The 18,444-nt window shown below is 35.6% G+C and overlaps 1 protein-coding gene across 1 annotated transcript in view; it reads right to left on the bottom strand.

Annotated features, from left to right (window-relative positions):
- The window catches only part of LOC131659184 (uncharacterized), a 54,938-nt gene that overhangs the window by 1,934 nt on the left and 34,560 nt on the right, over positions 1-18,444 (bottom strand). The window contains exons 8-13 of the mRNA XM_058928409.1: positions 16,314-16,484; positions 13,283-13,453; positions 10,252-10,422; positions 7,221-7,391; positions 4,190-4,360; positions 794-943 (exon numbers count right to left, since the gene is read on the bottom strand). Coding sequence (XP_058784392.1) covers positions 794-943; positions 4,190-4,360; positions 7,221-7,391; positions 10,252-10,422; positions 13,283-13,453; positions 16,314-16,484 — 1,005 coding nt within the window. The remainder of the gene's footprint in view (positions 1-793; positions 944-4,189; positions 4,361-7,220; positions 7,392-10,251; positions 10,423-13,282; positions 13,454-16,313; positions 16,485-18,444) is intronic.

The raw sequence follows: 18,444 nt of genomic DNA, 5'->3' as shown, positions 1-18,444 counted from the left end.
TACCAATTTCGGAAACAGACTTCGGAGCTTCCCACTGAGACACAGCTTCTACCTTCATCGGATCTACGGCAATACCATCCTTGGAAATCACATGACCAAGGAAGCTTACATCGCTTAACCAAAATTCACACTTCGATAATTTGGCATAAAGCTTCTTCTCTTTTAATATCTCCAACACAATTCTGAGATGTTCCTTATGTTCTTCTTCGCTTTTGGAATATATCAGAATATCGTCAATAAACACCACGCCGAACTTATCGAGATAAGGATGAAAAATCCTATTCATATACTCCATAAAAACACCAGGTGCATTAGTAACTCCAAATGGCATCACAGTATATTCATAATGACCATACCTTGTTCTGAATGCAGTCTTCTGAATATCGCCCGTCTTCACTCGAATCTGATGATATCCAGACCTCAAATCAATCTTACTAAACACACTTTCTCCAACCAGCTGATCCATCAAATCATCAATCCTTGGTAATGGATACCGATTCTTGATAGTAACTTTATTCAGTTGTCTGTAGTCTACGCACAACCTCATAGACCCTTCCTTCTTTTTCACCAATAACATCGGTGCACCCCATGGTGACACACTCGGATGAATGAATTCCTTCTCCAACAACTCTTCTAATTGACTCTTCAACTCAGTCAACTCAGATGCCGACATTCTATAAGGTGCCATCGACACAGGACTAGTTCCAGGAATCAACTCAATAGCAAATTCCACTTCTCTCTTAGGTGGTAACTCTCTATCATCTTCCGAAAAAAACTCTGGAAAATCACATACCATCGGCAATTCACTACTCACTGCCTTTCCTTTCCTCTCCATCGATGCAAATAACATAAACACGGCTGCTCCTTCCTTAACTGCCTCTCCCACCTGTCTCGCAGTCATTGCTAAATCCTCGACACCGTTCTCTTCAAGAAAGATAATCGTCTTTGTAAAACAATTGATATGAACTCGATTAAATTGCAACCAGTTCATCCCCAAAATAACGTCAAGTTGTTCAAGCGGAAGGCACACTAAGTCCATTCCAAACTTTCTACCAAATATATCAATAGAACAGTTCAAACATGCAGATGAAGTGGTCACTGAACCCGACGCAGGAGTGTCAATAACCATACTTCCATTTATGCAAGATATCTCTAAATTTAACCTCTTAGCACAATCCAATGAAATAAACGAGTGAGTCGCACCAGTATCAATAATCGCAATCAAAGGTGTGTCATGTATGAAACACGTACCTTTAATCAATCTATCCTCTGGAGTAGTCTCTGATCCAGACAAAGCGAAAACCTTTCCTCCAGACTGATCCTTCTTTGGCTTGGTGCACTGCGGACTAATATGGCCTTCTTCACCACAATTATAGCAAGTCACAGTTCTCATTCTGCAGTCTGAAGCAACATGACCTGCCTTACCACATTTGAAGCACTTCTTCTCCCCACTCTTGCACTCGTTCCTTCTATGCCCAGGTTCACCACAGTTGTAGCACCTAACGGGAGCACCAGAATATCCCCCACTAGGCCTTTTCCAATTACCAGCTTTTGGGTTTCCTCTACCATATGACTTACCTCTATCCATAGGCTTCTTACCTTTTTTGTCAACCAACTCACGAGAGTGAGATGACTTCAGCTTAAGGTTATCCTCTTCGAAGATCCTACTACAATCCACCAAGTCGACAAATCTCCGAATTCTCTGGTACCTGATTCCTTGCTTGATCTCAACACGAAGACCATTCTCAAACTTGATGCACTTTGAGAATTCACTAGCTTCATCATTGTTGTAGTGAACGTAGTACTTCGCCAACTCAACAAATTTCGAAGCATACTCTGGTACCGTCATGTTACCTTGAGTCAGCTCCAAAAATTCAATTTCTTTCCTGCCTCGAACTTCTTCAGGAAAATACCTTCTCAGAAACTCTCTCTTAAACACTGCCCAAGAAATGGCTACATCGTCAGCATCCAGTTCAGCTCTAGTAGCCATCCACCAGTCATCAGCCTCTTTAGACAGCATGTGAGTACCGTACCTCACTTTCAGATTCTCAGCATAATCGATGACTCTGAAAATCCTCTCGATCACTTTAAGCCACTTCTGAGCACCTTCAGGATCATGCATGCCCTTGAACAATGGAGGATTTGTAACACCCCAAAGATACCCGATAAATTATACAAAAAATCAGAGTATAAATTCCAAACAAATTCATTTGAGGTATCACATATTCATCATTCAAAACAATACGACTTATTTACCTTCATATAGATACATAGCACAGAAATTTAAAACGATAATTTAATTAATCTTTGAAATCATTTTATCAAAATAAACATTTTTAACTTGCAGCGGAATTCACAAAACTTCTCTATTTTGATTTTAATCATCATAGCATCTTCACAAATAACTTTGAGTCACCACCAAAGTAAAACATCACTAAAATTCAGCAAACATAACAAATGATAAAGCAATCATTTATCCCCCGAGTGCTACGTATCAGAGCGACCACTGACTCGACTCACAGCGTCTAAATCTTCATCAAAGCTATCACCTGCACGTTACCAGTATAAAGGTAACGGCGGAACAAGACAAAGGGGTGAGATATCAAACCATATAAACAGGGTGATGATAAATAATATATTCAGGTTCAAGTTATAATAATTATCACTTTGCGGTATAATCGTTACCGTCTAGTTTACTTCACTATTTCAATCAACAACAGCAGTCACAATATCTCACCTAAGATCATATTCAAAGTTCACAACAAGTCACATAAATTCACACATCAAAACACATAACATCATAATCACGCAAATGAAATGCGACTCTAAAAAATGCACATGCATGTGGTACCCAGAGCTTCAGCCCCCATCGCCAATTGCCAGATAATAGAGGCATCAAAACAGGCATAAGCCTTCGTCGCTGTTTGCCAATCCAGGCCGTCGCTAAAACATGCAAATCATGAGACACTAATGAAATGCAACAAATCACAAACATCGCAAAACAACGTCGCAAAGGCATTCACCTACATCGCCAAAATATATCAATAATTATTGATACATAATCGTCACTTCACTTCCTGCACTTCACAATAATTCACCAGAATATTCACATCACAACGTCACAATAGCAAGTCAACAACAATGCACACACACACACACAACTAGTCAACAACTATGGTCGACAATCAACAACAAATCGTCACAATTAACACCACGGCAATTCACATGAATTCAACAATTCAATACGTCACAACAATCACAAAAGAAAACACGTCGCATCTTAAAACAACGGATATCGAGTTATACCTCGCCACTCCTAATTTATTCGACTCCGCTAATTAGTTCCGGTCTATTATTTATCTATTTTCCGCTCACTAATCATTTTCTACTACACTGTTATATTGTCTAAAGTAATTCAGCTAATTAAATAAACACTGCTACCAATTATTCATAACTGCTACTGAAATATCCTACTCTGTGATTTACTAATCCAGTTATTTTATTCTACTACTATTAAAATACTTTGGCTACTAAGTTCTATATCTCAGATATCATTGTTCCTGTTAAATTAACTAAACTATATTGATACTGCTATTTTCCTACTACTGCCATACTGCTAGGTGATTACCTGAACAATTTAATTTAATTGGTCTCTTAATTAAATTAACTAAATACACTAAATGTTTATTTATAAACCCATAACTTTTAAAACTATATTTATAATAATACTAAATTGTTATTATTAGTACTATTATTGAAATTTTATATATATGATATACCATCCATGATTCTTGAAAAAGTATATATATACATATATACATCACGTGAAGTTATAGAAAAATATATTTATCTTATATGTAATGGATCAACATATGTATATCAGTGTTATTAGTGTATAGATCTATTATATTATTGATACTACCATCCCTTAAAATCTAACCACTTAAATACTGGACAACAGAAGTGCCCCTCGTCATATGCCTTGGTACCTAACGACACACCCCTCCATTATGCTTGTGCCAATCGACACTTCTTTCCCCTGCCTGGGTACCGTTCGGCACCCTTACGTTTTCGGTCGTCACAATTTTATCCTTCAAATCATACCGAAACATAGAGATAATATTATTACCCTAAACCCCACATATGATTCATCATATCCCCGTTTATAGAGCAAGAACCCCACCCTTACCTTATATTCGGAGTCCTCTCTACAATTCCGGTCGAATCCAAGTTTTCCGGCTTCTCGTAATCCTTCCGTTATTCTCTTCACGGCAAACTTCTCGTATCTCTTTTCTTTTCCAATTTTCCTCTTCTCTCTGCCGTCCTTCTCTTTTTCCCCAAATGTTATGTTACTGAGTTTCTAAAAAGCTAGGTGTATCATCACTTCTCAATTATTCCAATTTGGGCCAAAACCAAATTACACATAACACATAACACTCAGCTCATCTAATTTATTTTATTAAAACTCTCAATTTACTCGTTACCTCTTATTTTACGGTCTAATTTTATTTACTCCGAAAATTCCCAAAACGGTACACGTCACTCTAATAATATTTCTAATACTAAAAATATAAAAATTTCCGATTAATTATCGATCCCCTATCCCGAACTAATACCGACTAAATCGTCCCAAAATAAAAAAATTTTACTAAACACTCCAAACGTCTAAATTAAGCAAATAATCAAATTTTCGGGCGTTACAACTCTCCCCCACTTAAAAGATTTTCGTCCTCGAAAATTCCTCTGATACCACCATCCTTAACTTCGTTCTAGTTTCCAACTCGCTGATCTCCAAGTTGTGCTTGACAACACTCTAACTACTATTCCTTCGAAACGGCCGAATTCAACAAGGTTTAAATCTAACATACTAATCATTCATCACAATTATTATTTCCAAGATGCTCCAACTTAATTAACAACCAAAATCTTAATTCTATATCGACAAGCTCCAACAATACTTGCACCGTCTCCTTAAGCATTACATTGCTCCAACAACTTACAACCGAAGCATAACCTAGAAGCACAGCTTCTCCCCCACTTAGTTTCAAACCAACTCCTGCAACAAAAAATCAGAAAACAACAAGTACCGATAGTGTTTCACACACTGGGCGCATATAGAGGAATAAACAACGTTGGACAACATTGGCCGGACAGACCGACCTGCTCTGATACCACTAATGTAACACCCCAAATCTACCCGATAAATTATACGGAAAATCAGAGTATAAATTCCAAACAAATTCATTTGAGGTATCACATATTCATCATTCAAAACAATACGGCTTATTTACCTTCATAAAGATACATAGCACAGAAATCTAAAACGATAATTTAATTAATCTTCGAAATCATTTTATCAACATAAACATTTTTAACTTGCAGCGGAATTCACAAAACTTCTCTATTTTGATTTTAATCATCATAGCATCTTCACAAATAACTTTGAGTCACCACCAAAGTAAAACATCACTAAAATTCAGCAAACATAACAAATAATAAAGCAATCATTTATCCCCCGAGTGCTACGTATCAGAGCGACCACCGACTCGACTCACAGCGTCTAAATCTTCATCAAAGCTATCACCTGCACGTTACCAGTATAAAGGTAACGGCGAAACAAGAGAAAGGGGTGAGATATCAAACCATATAAATAGGGTGATGATAAATAATATATTCAGGTTCAAGTTATAATAATTATCACTTTGCGGTATAATCGTTACCGTCTAGTTTACTTCACTATTTCAATCAACAACAGCAGTCACAATATCTCACCTAAGATCATATTCAAAGTTCACAACAAGTCACATAAATTCACACATCAAAACACATAACATCATAATCACGCAAATGAAATGCGACTCTAAAAAATGCACATGCATGTGGTACCCAGAGCTTCAGCCCCCATCGCCAATTGCCAGATAATAGAGGCATCAAAACAGGCATAAGCCTTCGTCGCTGTTTGCCAATCCAGGCCGTCGCTAAAACATGCAAATCATGAGACACTAATGAAATGCAACAAATCACAAACATCGCAAAACAACGTCGCAAAGGCATTCACCTACATCGCCAAAATATATCAATAATTATTGATACATAATCGTCACTTCACTTCCTGCACTTCACAATAATTCACCAGAATATTCACATCACAACGTCACAATAGCAACTCAACAACAATGCACACACACACAACTAGTCAACAACTATGGTCGACAATCAACAACAAATCGTCACAATTAACACCACGGCAATTCACATGAATTCAACAATTCAATACGTCACAACAATCACAAAAGAAAACACGTCGCATCTTAAAACAACGGATATCGAGTTATACCTCGCCACTCCTAATTTATTCGACTCCGCTAATTAGTTCCGGTCTATTATTTATCTATTTTCCGCTCACTAATCATTTTCTACTACACTGTTATATTGTCTAAAGTAATTCAGCTAATTAAATAAACACTGCTACCAATTATTCATAACTGCTACTGAAATATCCTACTCTGTGATTTACTAATCCAGTTATTTTATTCTACTACTATTAAAATACTTTGGCTACTAAGTTCTATATCTCAGATATCATTGTTCCTGTTAAATTAACTAAACTATATTGATACTGCTATTTTCCTACTACTGCCATACTGCTAGGTGATTACCTGAACAATTTAATTTAATTGGTCTCTTAATTAAATTAACTAAATACACTAAATGTTTATTTATAAACCCATAACTTTTAAAACTATATTTATAATAATACTAAATTGTTATTATTAGTACTATTATTGAAATTTTATATATATGATATACCATCCATGATTCTTGAAAAAGTATATATATACATATATACATCACGTGAAGTTATAGAAAAATATATTTATCTTATATGTAATGGATCAACATATGTATATCAGTGTTATTAGTGTATAGATCTATTATATTATTGATACTACCATCCCTTAAAATCTAACCACTTAAATACTGGACAACAGAAGTGCCCCTCGTCATATGCCTTGGTACCTAACGACACACCCCTCCATTATGCTTGTGCCAATCGACACTTCTTTCCCCTGCCTGGGTACCGTTCGGCACCCTTACGTTTTCGGTCGTCACAATTTTATCCTTCAAATCATACCGAAACATAGAGATAATATTATTACCCTAAACCCCACATATGATTCATCATATCCCCGTTTATAGAGCAAGAACCCCACCCTTACCTTATATTCGGAGTCCTCTCTACAATTCCGGTCGAATCCAAGTTTTCCGGCTTCTCGTAATCCTTCCGTTATTCTCTTCACGGCAAACTTCTCGTATCTCTTTTCTTTTCCAATTTTCCTCTTCTCTCTGCCGTCCTTCTCTTTTTCCCCAAATGTTATGTTACTGAGTTTCTAAAAAGCTAGGTGTATCATCACTTCTCAATTATTCCAATTTGGGCCAAAACCAAATTACACATAACACATAACACTCAGCTCATCTAATTTATTTTATTAAAACTCTCAATTTACTCGTTACCTCTTATTTTACGGTCTAATTTTATTTACTCCGAAAATTCCCAAAACGGTACACGTCACTCTAATAATATTTCTAATACTAAAAATATAAAAATTTCCGATTAATTATCGATCCCCTATCCCGAACTAATACCGACTAAATCGTCCCAAAATAAAAAAATTTTACTAAACACTCCAAACGTCTAAATTAAGCAAATAATCAAATTTTCGGGCGTTACAACTCTCCCCCACTTAAAAGATTTTCGTCCTCGAAAATTCCTCTGATACCACCATCCTTAACTTCGTTCTAGTTTCCAACTCGCTGATCTCCAAGTTGTGCTTGACAACACTCTAACTACTATTCCTTCGAAACGGCCGAATTCAACAAGGTTTAAATCTAACATACTAATCATTCATCACAATTATTATTTCCAAGATGCTCCAACTTAATTAACAACCAAAATCTTAATTCTATATCGACAAGCTCCAACAATACTTGCACCGTCTCCTTAAGCATTACATTGCTCCAACAACTTACAACCGAAGCATAACCTAGAAGCACAGCTTCTCCCCCACTTAGTTTCAAACCAACTCCTGCAACAAAAAATCAGAAAACAACAAGTACCGATAGTGTTTCACACACTGGGCGCATATAGAGGAATAAACAACGTTGGACAACATTGGCCGGACAGACCGACCTGCTCTGATACCACTAATGTAACACCCCAAATCTACCCGATAAATTATACGGAAAATCAGAGTATAAATTCCAAACAAATTCATTTGAGGTATCACATATTCATCATTCAAAACAATACGGCTTATTTACCTTCATAAAGATACATAGCACAGAAATCTAAAACGATAATTTAATTAATCTTCGAAATCATTTTATCAACATAAACATTTTTAACTTGCAGCGGAATTCACAAAACTTCTCTATTTTGATTTTAATCATCATAGCATCTTCACAAATAACTTTGAGTCACCACCAAAGTAAAACATCACTAAAATTCAGCAAACATAACAAATAATAAAGCAATCATTTATCCCCCGAGTGCTACGTATCAGAGCGACCACCGACTCGACTCACAGCGTCTAAATCTTCATCAAAGCTATCACCTGCACGTTACCAGTATAAAGGTAACGGCGAAACAAGAGAAAGGGGTGAGATATCAAACCATATAAATAGGGTGATGATAAATAATATATTCAGGTTCAAGTTATAATAATTATCACTTTGCGGTATAATCGTTACCGTCTAGTTTACTTCACTATTTCAATCAACAACAGCAGTCACAATATCTCACCTAAGATCATATTCAAAGTTCACAACAAGTCACATAAATTCACACATCAAAACACATAACATCATAATCACGCAAATGAAATGCGACTCTAAAAAATGCACATGCATGTGGTACCCAGAGCTTCAGCCCCCATCGCCAATTGCCAGATAATAGAGGCATCAAAACAGGCATAAGCCTTCGTCGCTGTTTGCCAATCCAGGCCGTCGCTAAAACATGCAAATCATGAGACACTAATGAAATGCAACAAATCACAAACATCGCAAAACAACGTCGCAAAGGCATTCACCTACATCGCCAAAATATATCAATAATTATTGATACATAATCGTCACTTCACTTCCTGCACTTCACAATAATTCACCAGAATATTCACATCACAACGTCACAATAGCAACTCAACAACAATGCACACACACACAACTAGTCAACAACTATGGTCGACAATCAACAACAAATCGTCACAATTAACACCACGGCAATTCACATGAATTCAACAATTCAATACGTCACAACAATCACAAAAGAAAACACGTCGCATCTTAAAACAACGGATATCGAGTTATACCTCGCCACTCCTAATTTATTCGACTCCGCTAATTAGTTCCGGTCTATTATTTATCTATTTTCCGCTCACTAATCATTTTCTACTACACTGTTATATTGTCTAAAGTAATTCAGCTAATTAAATAAACACTGCTACCAATTATTCATAACTGCTACTGAAATATCCTACTCTGTGATTTACTAATCCAGTTATTTTATTCTACTACTATTAAAATACTTTGGCTACTAAGTTCTATATCTCAGATATCATTGTTCCTGTTAAATTAACTAAACTATATTGATACTGCTATTTTCCTACTACTGCCATACTGCTAGGTGATTACCTGAACAATTTAATTTAATTGGTCTCTTAATTAAATTAACTAAATACACTAAATGTTTATTTATAAACCCATAACTTTTAAAACTATATTTATAATAATACTAAATTGTTATTATTAGTACTATTATTGAAATTTTATATATATGATATACCATCCATGATTCTTGAAAAAGTATATATATACATATATACATCACGTGAAGTTATAGAAAAATATATTTATCTTATATGTAATGGATCAACATATGTATATCAGTGTTATTAGTGTATAGATCTATTATATTATTGATACTACCATCCCTTAAAATCTAACCACTTAAATACTGGACAACAGAAGTGCCCCTCGTCATATGCCTTGGTACCTAACGACACACCCCTCCATTATGCTTGTGCCAATCGACACTTCTTTCCCCTGCCTGGGTACCGTTCGGCACCCTTACGTTTTCGGTCGTCACAATTTTATCCTTCAAATCATACCGAAACATAGAGATAATATTATTACCCTAAACCCCACATATGATTCATCATATCCCCGTTTATAGAGCAAGAACCCCACCCTTACCTTATATTCGGAGTCCTCTCTACAATTCCGGTCGAATCCAAGTTTTCCGGCTTCTCGTAATCCTTCCGTTATTCTCTTCACGGCAAACTTCTCGTATCTCTTTTCTTTTCCAATTTTCCTCTTCTCTCTGCCGTCCTTCTCTTTTTCCCCAAATGTTATGTTACTGAGTTTCTAAAAAGCTAGGTGTATCATCACTTCTCAATTATTCCAATTTGGGCCAAAACCAAATTACACATAACACATAACACTCAGCTCATCTAATTTATTTTATTAAAACTCTCAATTTACTCGTTACCTCTTATTTTACGGTCTAATTTTATTTACTCCGAAAATTCCCAAAACGGTACACGTCACTCTAATAATATTTCTAATACTAAAAATATAAAAATTTCCGATTAATTATCGATCCCCTATCCCGAACTAATACCGACTAAATCGTCCCAAAATAAAAAAATTTTACTAAACACTCCAAACGTCTAAATTAAGCAAATAATCAAATTTTCGGGCGTTACAACTCTCCCCCACTTAAAAGATTTTCGTCCTCGAAAATTCCTCTGATACCACCATCCTTAACTTCGTTCTAGTTTCCAACTCGCTGATCTCCAAGTTGTGCTTGACAACACTCTAACTACTATTCCTTCGAAACGGCCGAATTCAACAAGGTTTAAATCTAACATACTAATCATTCATCACAATTATTATTTCCAAGATGCTCCAACTTAATTAACAACCAAAATCTTAATTCTATATCGACAAGCTCCAACAATACTTGCACCGTCTCCTTAAGCATTACATTGCTCCAACAACTTACAACCGAAGCATAACCTAGAAGCACAGCTTCTCCCCCACTTAGTTTCAAACCAACTCCTGCAACAAAAAATCAGAAAACAACAAGTACCGATAGTGTTTCACACACTGGGCGCATATAGAGGAATAAACAACGTTGGACAACATTGGCCGGACAGACCGACCTGCTCTGATACCACTAATGTAACACCCCAAATCTACCCGATAAATTATACGGAAAATCAGAGTATAAATTCCAAACAAATTCATTTGAGGTATCACATATTCATCATTCAAAACAATACGGCTTATTTACCTTCATAAAGATACATAGCACAGAAATCTAAAACGATAATTTAATTAATCTTCGAAATCATTTTATCAACATAAACATTTTTAACTTGCAGCGGAATTCACAAAACTTCTCTATTTTGATTTTAATCATCATAGCATCTTCACAAATAACTTTGAGTCACCACCAAAGTAAAACATCACTAAAATTCAGCAAACATAACAAATAATAAAGCAATCATTTATCCCCCGAGTGCTACGTATCAGAGCGACCACCGACTCGACTCACAGCGTCTAAATCTTCATCAAAGCTATCACCTGCACGTTACCAGTATAAAGGTAACGGCGAAACAAGAGAAAGGGGTGAGATATCAAACCATATAAATAGGGTGATGATAAATAATATATTCAGGTTCAAGTTATAATAATTATCACTTTGCGGTATAATCGTTACCGTCTAGTTTACTTCACTATTTCAATCAACAACAGCAGTCACAATATCTCACCTAAGATCATATTCAAAGTTCACAACAAGTCACATAAATTCACACATCAAAACACATAACATCATAATCACGCAAATGAAATGCGACTCTAAAAAATGCACATGCATGTGGTACCCAGAGCTTCAGCCCCCATCGCCAATTGCCAGATAATAGAGGCATCAAAACAGGCATAAGCCTTCGTCGCTGTTTGCCAATCCAGGCCGTCGCTAAAACATGCAAATCATGAGACACTAATGAAATGCAACAAATCACAAACATCGCAAAACAACGTCGCAAAGGCATTCACCTACATCGCCAAAATATATCAATAATTATTGATACATAATCGTCACTTCACTTCCTGCACTTCACAATAATTCACCAGAATATTCACATCACAACGTCACAATAGCAACTCAACAACAATGCACACACACACAACTAGTCAACAACTATGGTCGACAATCAACAACAAATCGTCACAATTAACACCACGGCAATTCACATGAATTCAACAATTCAATACGTCACAACAATCACAAAAGAAAACACGTCGCATCTTAAAACAACGGATATCGAGTTATACCTCGCCACTCCTAATTTATTCGACTCCGCTAATTAGTTCCGGTCTATTATTTATCTATTTTCCGCTCACTAATCATTTTCTACTACACTGTTATATTGTCTAAAGTAATTCAGCTAATTAAATAAACACTGCTACCAATTATTCATAACTGCTACTGAAATATCCTACTCTGTGATTTACTAATCCAGTTATTTTATTCTACTACTATTAAAATACTTTGGCTACTAAGTTCTATATCTCAGATATCATTGTTCCTGTTAAATTAACTAAACTATATTGATACTGCTATTTTCCTACTACTGCCATACTGCTAGGTGATTACCTGAACAATTTAATTTAATTGGTCTCTTAATTAAATTAACTAAATACACTAAATGTTTATTTATAAACCCATAACTTTTAAAACTATATTTATAATAATACTAAATTGTTATTATTAGTACTATTATTGAAATTTTATATATATGATATACCATCCATGATTCTTGAAAAAGTATATATATACATATATACATCACGTGAAGTTATAGAAAAATATATTTATCTTATATGTAATGGATCAACATATGTATATCAGTGTTATTAGTGTATAGATCTATTATATTATTGATACTACCATCCCTTAAAATCTAACCACTTAAATACTGGACAACAGAAGTGCCCCTCGTCATATGCCTTGGTACCTAACGACACACCCCTCCATTATGCTTGTGCCAATCGACACTTCTTTCCCCTGCCTGGGTACCGTTCGGCACCCTTACGTTTTCGGTCGTCACAATTTTATCCTTCAAATCATACCGAAACATAGAGATAATATTATTACCCTAAACCCCACATATGATTCATCATATCCCCGTTTATAGAGCAAGAACCCCACCCTTACCTTATATTCGGAGTCCTCTCTACAATTCCGGTCGAATCCAAGTTTTCCGGCTTCTCGTAATCCTTCCGTTATTCTCTTCACGGCAAACTTCTCGTATCTCTTTTCTTTTCCAATTTTCCTCTTCTCTCTGCCGTCCTTCTCTTTTTCCCCAAATGTTATGTTACTGAGTTTCTAAAAAGCTAGGTGTATCATCACTTCTCAATTATTCCAATTTGGGCCAAAACCAAATTACACATAACACATAACACTCAGCTCATCTAATTTATTTTATTAAAACTCTCAATTTACTCGTTACCTCTTATTTTACGGTCTAATTTTATTTACTCCGAAAATTCCCAAAACGGTACACGTCACTCTAATAATATTTCTAATACTAAAAATATAAAAATTTCCGATTAATTATCGATCCCCTATCCCGAACTAATACCGACTAAATCGTCCCAAAATAAAAAAATTTTACTAAACACTCCAAACGTCTAAATTAAGCAAATAATCAAATTTTCGGGCGTTACAACTCTCCCCCACTTAAAAGATTTTCGTCCTCGAAAATTCCTCTGATACCACCATCCTTAACTTCGTTCTAGTTTCCAACTCGCTGATCTCCAAGTTGTGCTTGACAACACTCTAACTACTATTCCTTCGAAACGGCCGAATTCAACAAGGTTTAAATCTAACATACTAATCATTCATCACAATTATTATTTCCAAGATGCTCCAACTTAATTAACAACCAAAATCTTAATTCTATATCGACAAGCTCCAACAATACTTGCACCGTCTCCTTAAGCATTACATTGCTCCAACAACTTACAACCGAAGCATAACCTAGAAGCACAGCTTCTCCCCCACTTAGTTTCAAACCAACTCCTGCAACAAAAAATCAGAAAACAACAAGTACCGATAGTGTTTCACACACTGGGCGCATATAGAGGAATAAACAACGTTGGACAACATTGGCCGGACAGACCGACCTGCTCTGATACCACTAATGTAACACCCCAAATCTACCCGATAAATTATACGGAAAATCAGAGTATAAATTCCAAACAAATTCATTTGAGGTATCACATATTCATCATTCAAAACAATACGGCTTATTTACCTTCATAAAGATACATAGCACAGAAATCTAAAACGATAATTTAATTAATCTTCGAAATCATTTTATCAACATAAACATTTTTAACTTGCAGCGGAATTCACAAAACTTCTCTATTTTGATTTTAATCATCATAGCATCTTCACAAATAACTTTGAGTCACCACCAAAGTAAAACATCACTAAAATTCAGCAAACATAACAAATAATAAAGCAATCATTTATCCCCCGAGTGCTACGTATCAGAGCGACCACCGACTCGACTCACAGCGTCTAAATCTTCATCAAAGCTATCACCTGCACGTTACCAGTATAAAGGTAACGGCGAAACAAGAGAAAGGGGTGAGATATCAAACCATATAAATAGGGTGATGATAAATAATATATTCAGGTTCAAGTTATAATAATTATCACTTTGCGGTATAATCGTTACCGTCTAGTTTACTTCACTATTTCAATCAACAACAGCAGTCACAATATCTCACCTAAGATCATATTCAAAGTTCACAACAAGTCACATAAATTCACACATCAAAACACATAACATCATAATCACGCAAATGAAATGCGACTCTAAAAAATGCACATGCATGTGGTACCCAGAGCTTCAGCCCCCATCGCCAATTGCCAGATAATAGAGGCATCAAAACAGGCATAAGCCTTCGTCGCTGTTTGCCAATCCAGGCCGTCGCTAAAACATGCAAATCATGAGACACTAATGAAATGCAACAAATCACAAACATCGCAAAACAACGTCGCAAAGGCATTCACCTACATCGCCAAAATATATCAATAATTATTGATACATAATCGTCACTTCACTTCCTGCACTTCACAATAATTCACCAGAATATTCACATCACAACGTCACAATAGCAACTCAACAACAATGCACACACACACAACTAGTCAACAACTATGGTCGACAATCAACAACAAATCGTCACAATTAACACCACGGCAATTCACATGAATTCAACAATTCAATACGTCACAACAATCACAAAAGAAAACACGTCGCATCTTAAAACAACGGATATCGAGTTATACCTCGCCACTCCTAATTTATTCGACTCCGCTAATTAGTTCCGGTCTATTATTTATCTATTTTCCGCTCACTAATCATTTTCTACTACACTGTTATATTGTCTAAAGTAATTCAGCTAATTAAATAAACACTGCTACCAATTATTCATAACTGCTACTGAAATATCCTACTCTGTGATTTACTAATCCAGTTATTTTATTCTACTACTATTAAAATACTTTGGCTACTAAGTTCTATATCTCAGATATCATTGTTCCTGTTAAATTAACTAAACTATATTGATACTGCTATTTTCCTACTACTGCCATACTGCTAGGTGATTACCTGAACAATTTAATTTAATTGGTCTCTTAATTAAATTAACTAAATACACTAAATGTTTATTTATAAACCCATAACTTTTAAAACTATATTTATAATAATACTAAATTGTTATTATTAGTACTATTATTGAAATTTTATATATATGATATACCATCCATGATTCTTGAAAAAGTATATATATACATATATACATCACGTGAAGTTATAGAAAAATATATTTATCTTATATGTAATGGATCAACATATGTATATCAGTGTTATTAGTGTATAGATCTATTATATTATTGATACTACCATCCCTTAAAATCTAACCACTTAAATACTGGACAACAGAAGTGCCCCTCGTCATATGCCTTGGTACCTAACGACACACCCCTCCATTATGCTTGTGCCAATCGACACTTCTTTCCCCTGCCTGGGTACCGTTCGGCACCCTTACGTTTTCGGTCGTCACAATTTTATCCTTCAAATCATACCGAAACATAGAGATAATATTATTACCCTAAACCCCACATATGATTCATCATATCCCCGTTTATAGAGCAAGAACCCCACCCTTACCTTATATTCGGAGTCCTCTCTACAATTCCGGTCGAATCCAAGTTTTCCGGCTTCTCGTAATCCTTCCGTTATTCTCTTCACGGCAAACTTCTCGTATCTCTTTTCTTTTCCAATTTTCCTCTTCTCTCTGCCGTCCTTCTCTTTTTCCCCAAATGTTATGTTACTGAGTTTCTAAAAAGCTAGGTGTATCATCACTTCTCAATTATTCCAATTTGGGCCAAAACCAAATTACACATAACACATAACACTCAGCTCATCTAATTTATTTTATTAAAACTCTCAATTTACTCGTTACCTCTTATTTTACGGTCTAATTTTATTTACTCCGAAAATTCCCAAAACGGTACACGTCACTCTAATAATATTTCTAATACTAAAAATATAAAAATTTCCGATTAATTATCGATCCCCTATCCCGAACTAATACCGACTAAATCGTCCCAAAATAAAAAAATTTTACTAAACACTCCAAACGTCTAAATTAAGCAAATAATCAAATTTTCGGGCGTTACAACTCTCCCCCACTTAAAAGATTTTCGTCCTCGAAAATTCCTCTGATACCACCATCCTTAACTTCGTTCTAGTTTCCAGCTCGCTGATCTCCAAGTTGTGCTTGACAACACTCTAACTACTATTCCTTCGAAACGGCCGAATTCAACAAGGTTTAAATCTAACATACTAATCATTCATCACAATTATTATTTCCAAGATGCTCCAACTTAATTAACAACCAAAATCTTAATTCTATATCGACAAGCTCCAACAATACTTGCACCGTCTCCTTAAGCATTACATTGCTCCAACAACTTACAACCGAAGCATAACCTAGAAGCACAGCTTCTCCCCCACTTAGTTTCAAACCAACTCCTGCAACAAAAAATCAGAAAACAACAAGTACCGATAGTGTTTCACACACTGGGCGCATATAGAGGAATAAACAACGTTGGACAACATTGGCCGGACAGACCGACCTGCTCTGATACCACTAATGTAACACCCCAAATCTACCCGATAAATTATACGGAAAATCAGAGTATAAATTCCAAACAAATTCATTTGAGGTATCACATATTCATCATTCAAAACAATACGGCTTATTTACCTTCATAAAGATACATAGCACAGAAATCTAAAACGATAATTTAATTAATCTTCGAAATCATTTTATCAACATAAACATTTTTAACTTGCAGCGGAATTCACAAAACTTCTCTATTTTGATTTTAATCATCATAGCATCTTCACAAATAACTTTGAGTCACCACCAAAGTAAAACATCACTAAAATTCAGCAAACATAACAAATAATAAAGCAATCATTTATCCCCCGAGTGCTACGTATCAGAGCGACCACCGACTCGACTCACAGCGTCTAAATCTTCATCAAAGCTATCACCTGCACGTTACCAGTATAAAGGTAACGGCGAAACAAGAGAAAGGGGTGAGATATCAAACCATATAAATAGGGTGATGATAAATAATATATTCAGGTTCAAGTTATAATAATTATCACTTTGCGGTATAATCGTTACCGTCTAGTTTACTTCACTATTTCAATCAACAACAGCAGTCACAATATCTCACCTAAGATCATATTCAAAGTTCACAACAAGTCACATAAATTCACACATCAAAACACATAACATCATAATCACGCAAATGAAATGCGACTCTAAAAAATGCACATGCATGTGGTACCCAGAGCTTCAGCCCCCATCGCCAATTGCCAGATAATAGAGGCATCAAAACAGGCATAAGCCTTCGTCGCTGTTTGCCAATCCAGGCCGTCGCTAAAACATGCAAATCATGAGACACTAATGAAATGCAACAAATCACAAACATCGCAAAACAACGTCGCAAAGGCATTCACCTACATCGCCAAAATATATCAATAATTATTGATACATAATCGTCACTTCACTTCCTGCACTTCACAATAATTCACCAGAATATTCACATCACAACGTCACAATAGCAAGTCAACAACAATGCTGTAACACCCATATATAATTACATGCATCAAATCATATAAATATACATGAATCCAAGTATTTGGTACTGAAATACCAATAAGTTCCTAGTCAACACATTATACATATTAATGCCCAAAATACAAAGTTCTACACAATGGC

This window comes from Vicia villosa, linkage group LG3, assembly GCF_029867415.1.
Source record: "Vicia villosa cultivar HV-30 ecotype Madison, WI linkage group LG3, Vvil1.0, whole genome shotgun sequence".
In the NCBI taxonomy this organism is placed as follows: Eukaryota; Viridiplantae; Streptophyta; class Magnoliopsida; order Fabales; family Fabaceae; genus Vicia; species Vicia villosa.
Note: the sequence above shows the minus strand (reverse complement) of the source record. Positions and strands in the feature narration are given on the sequence as shown.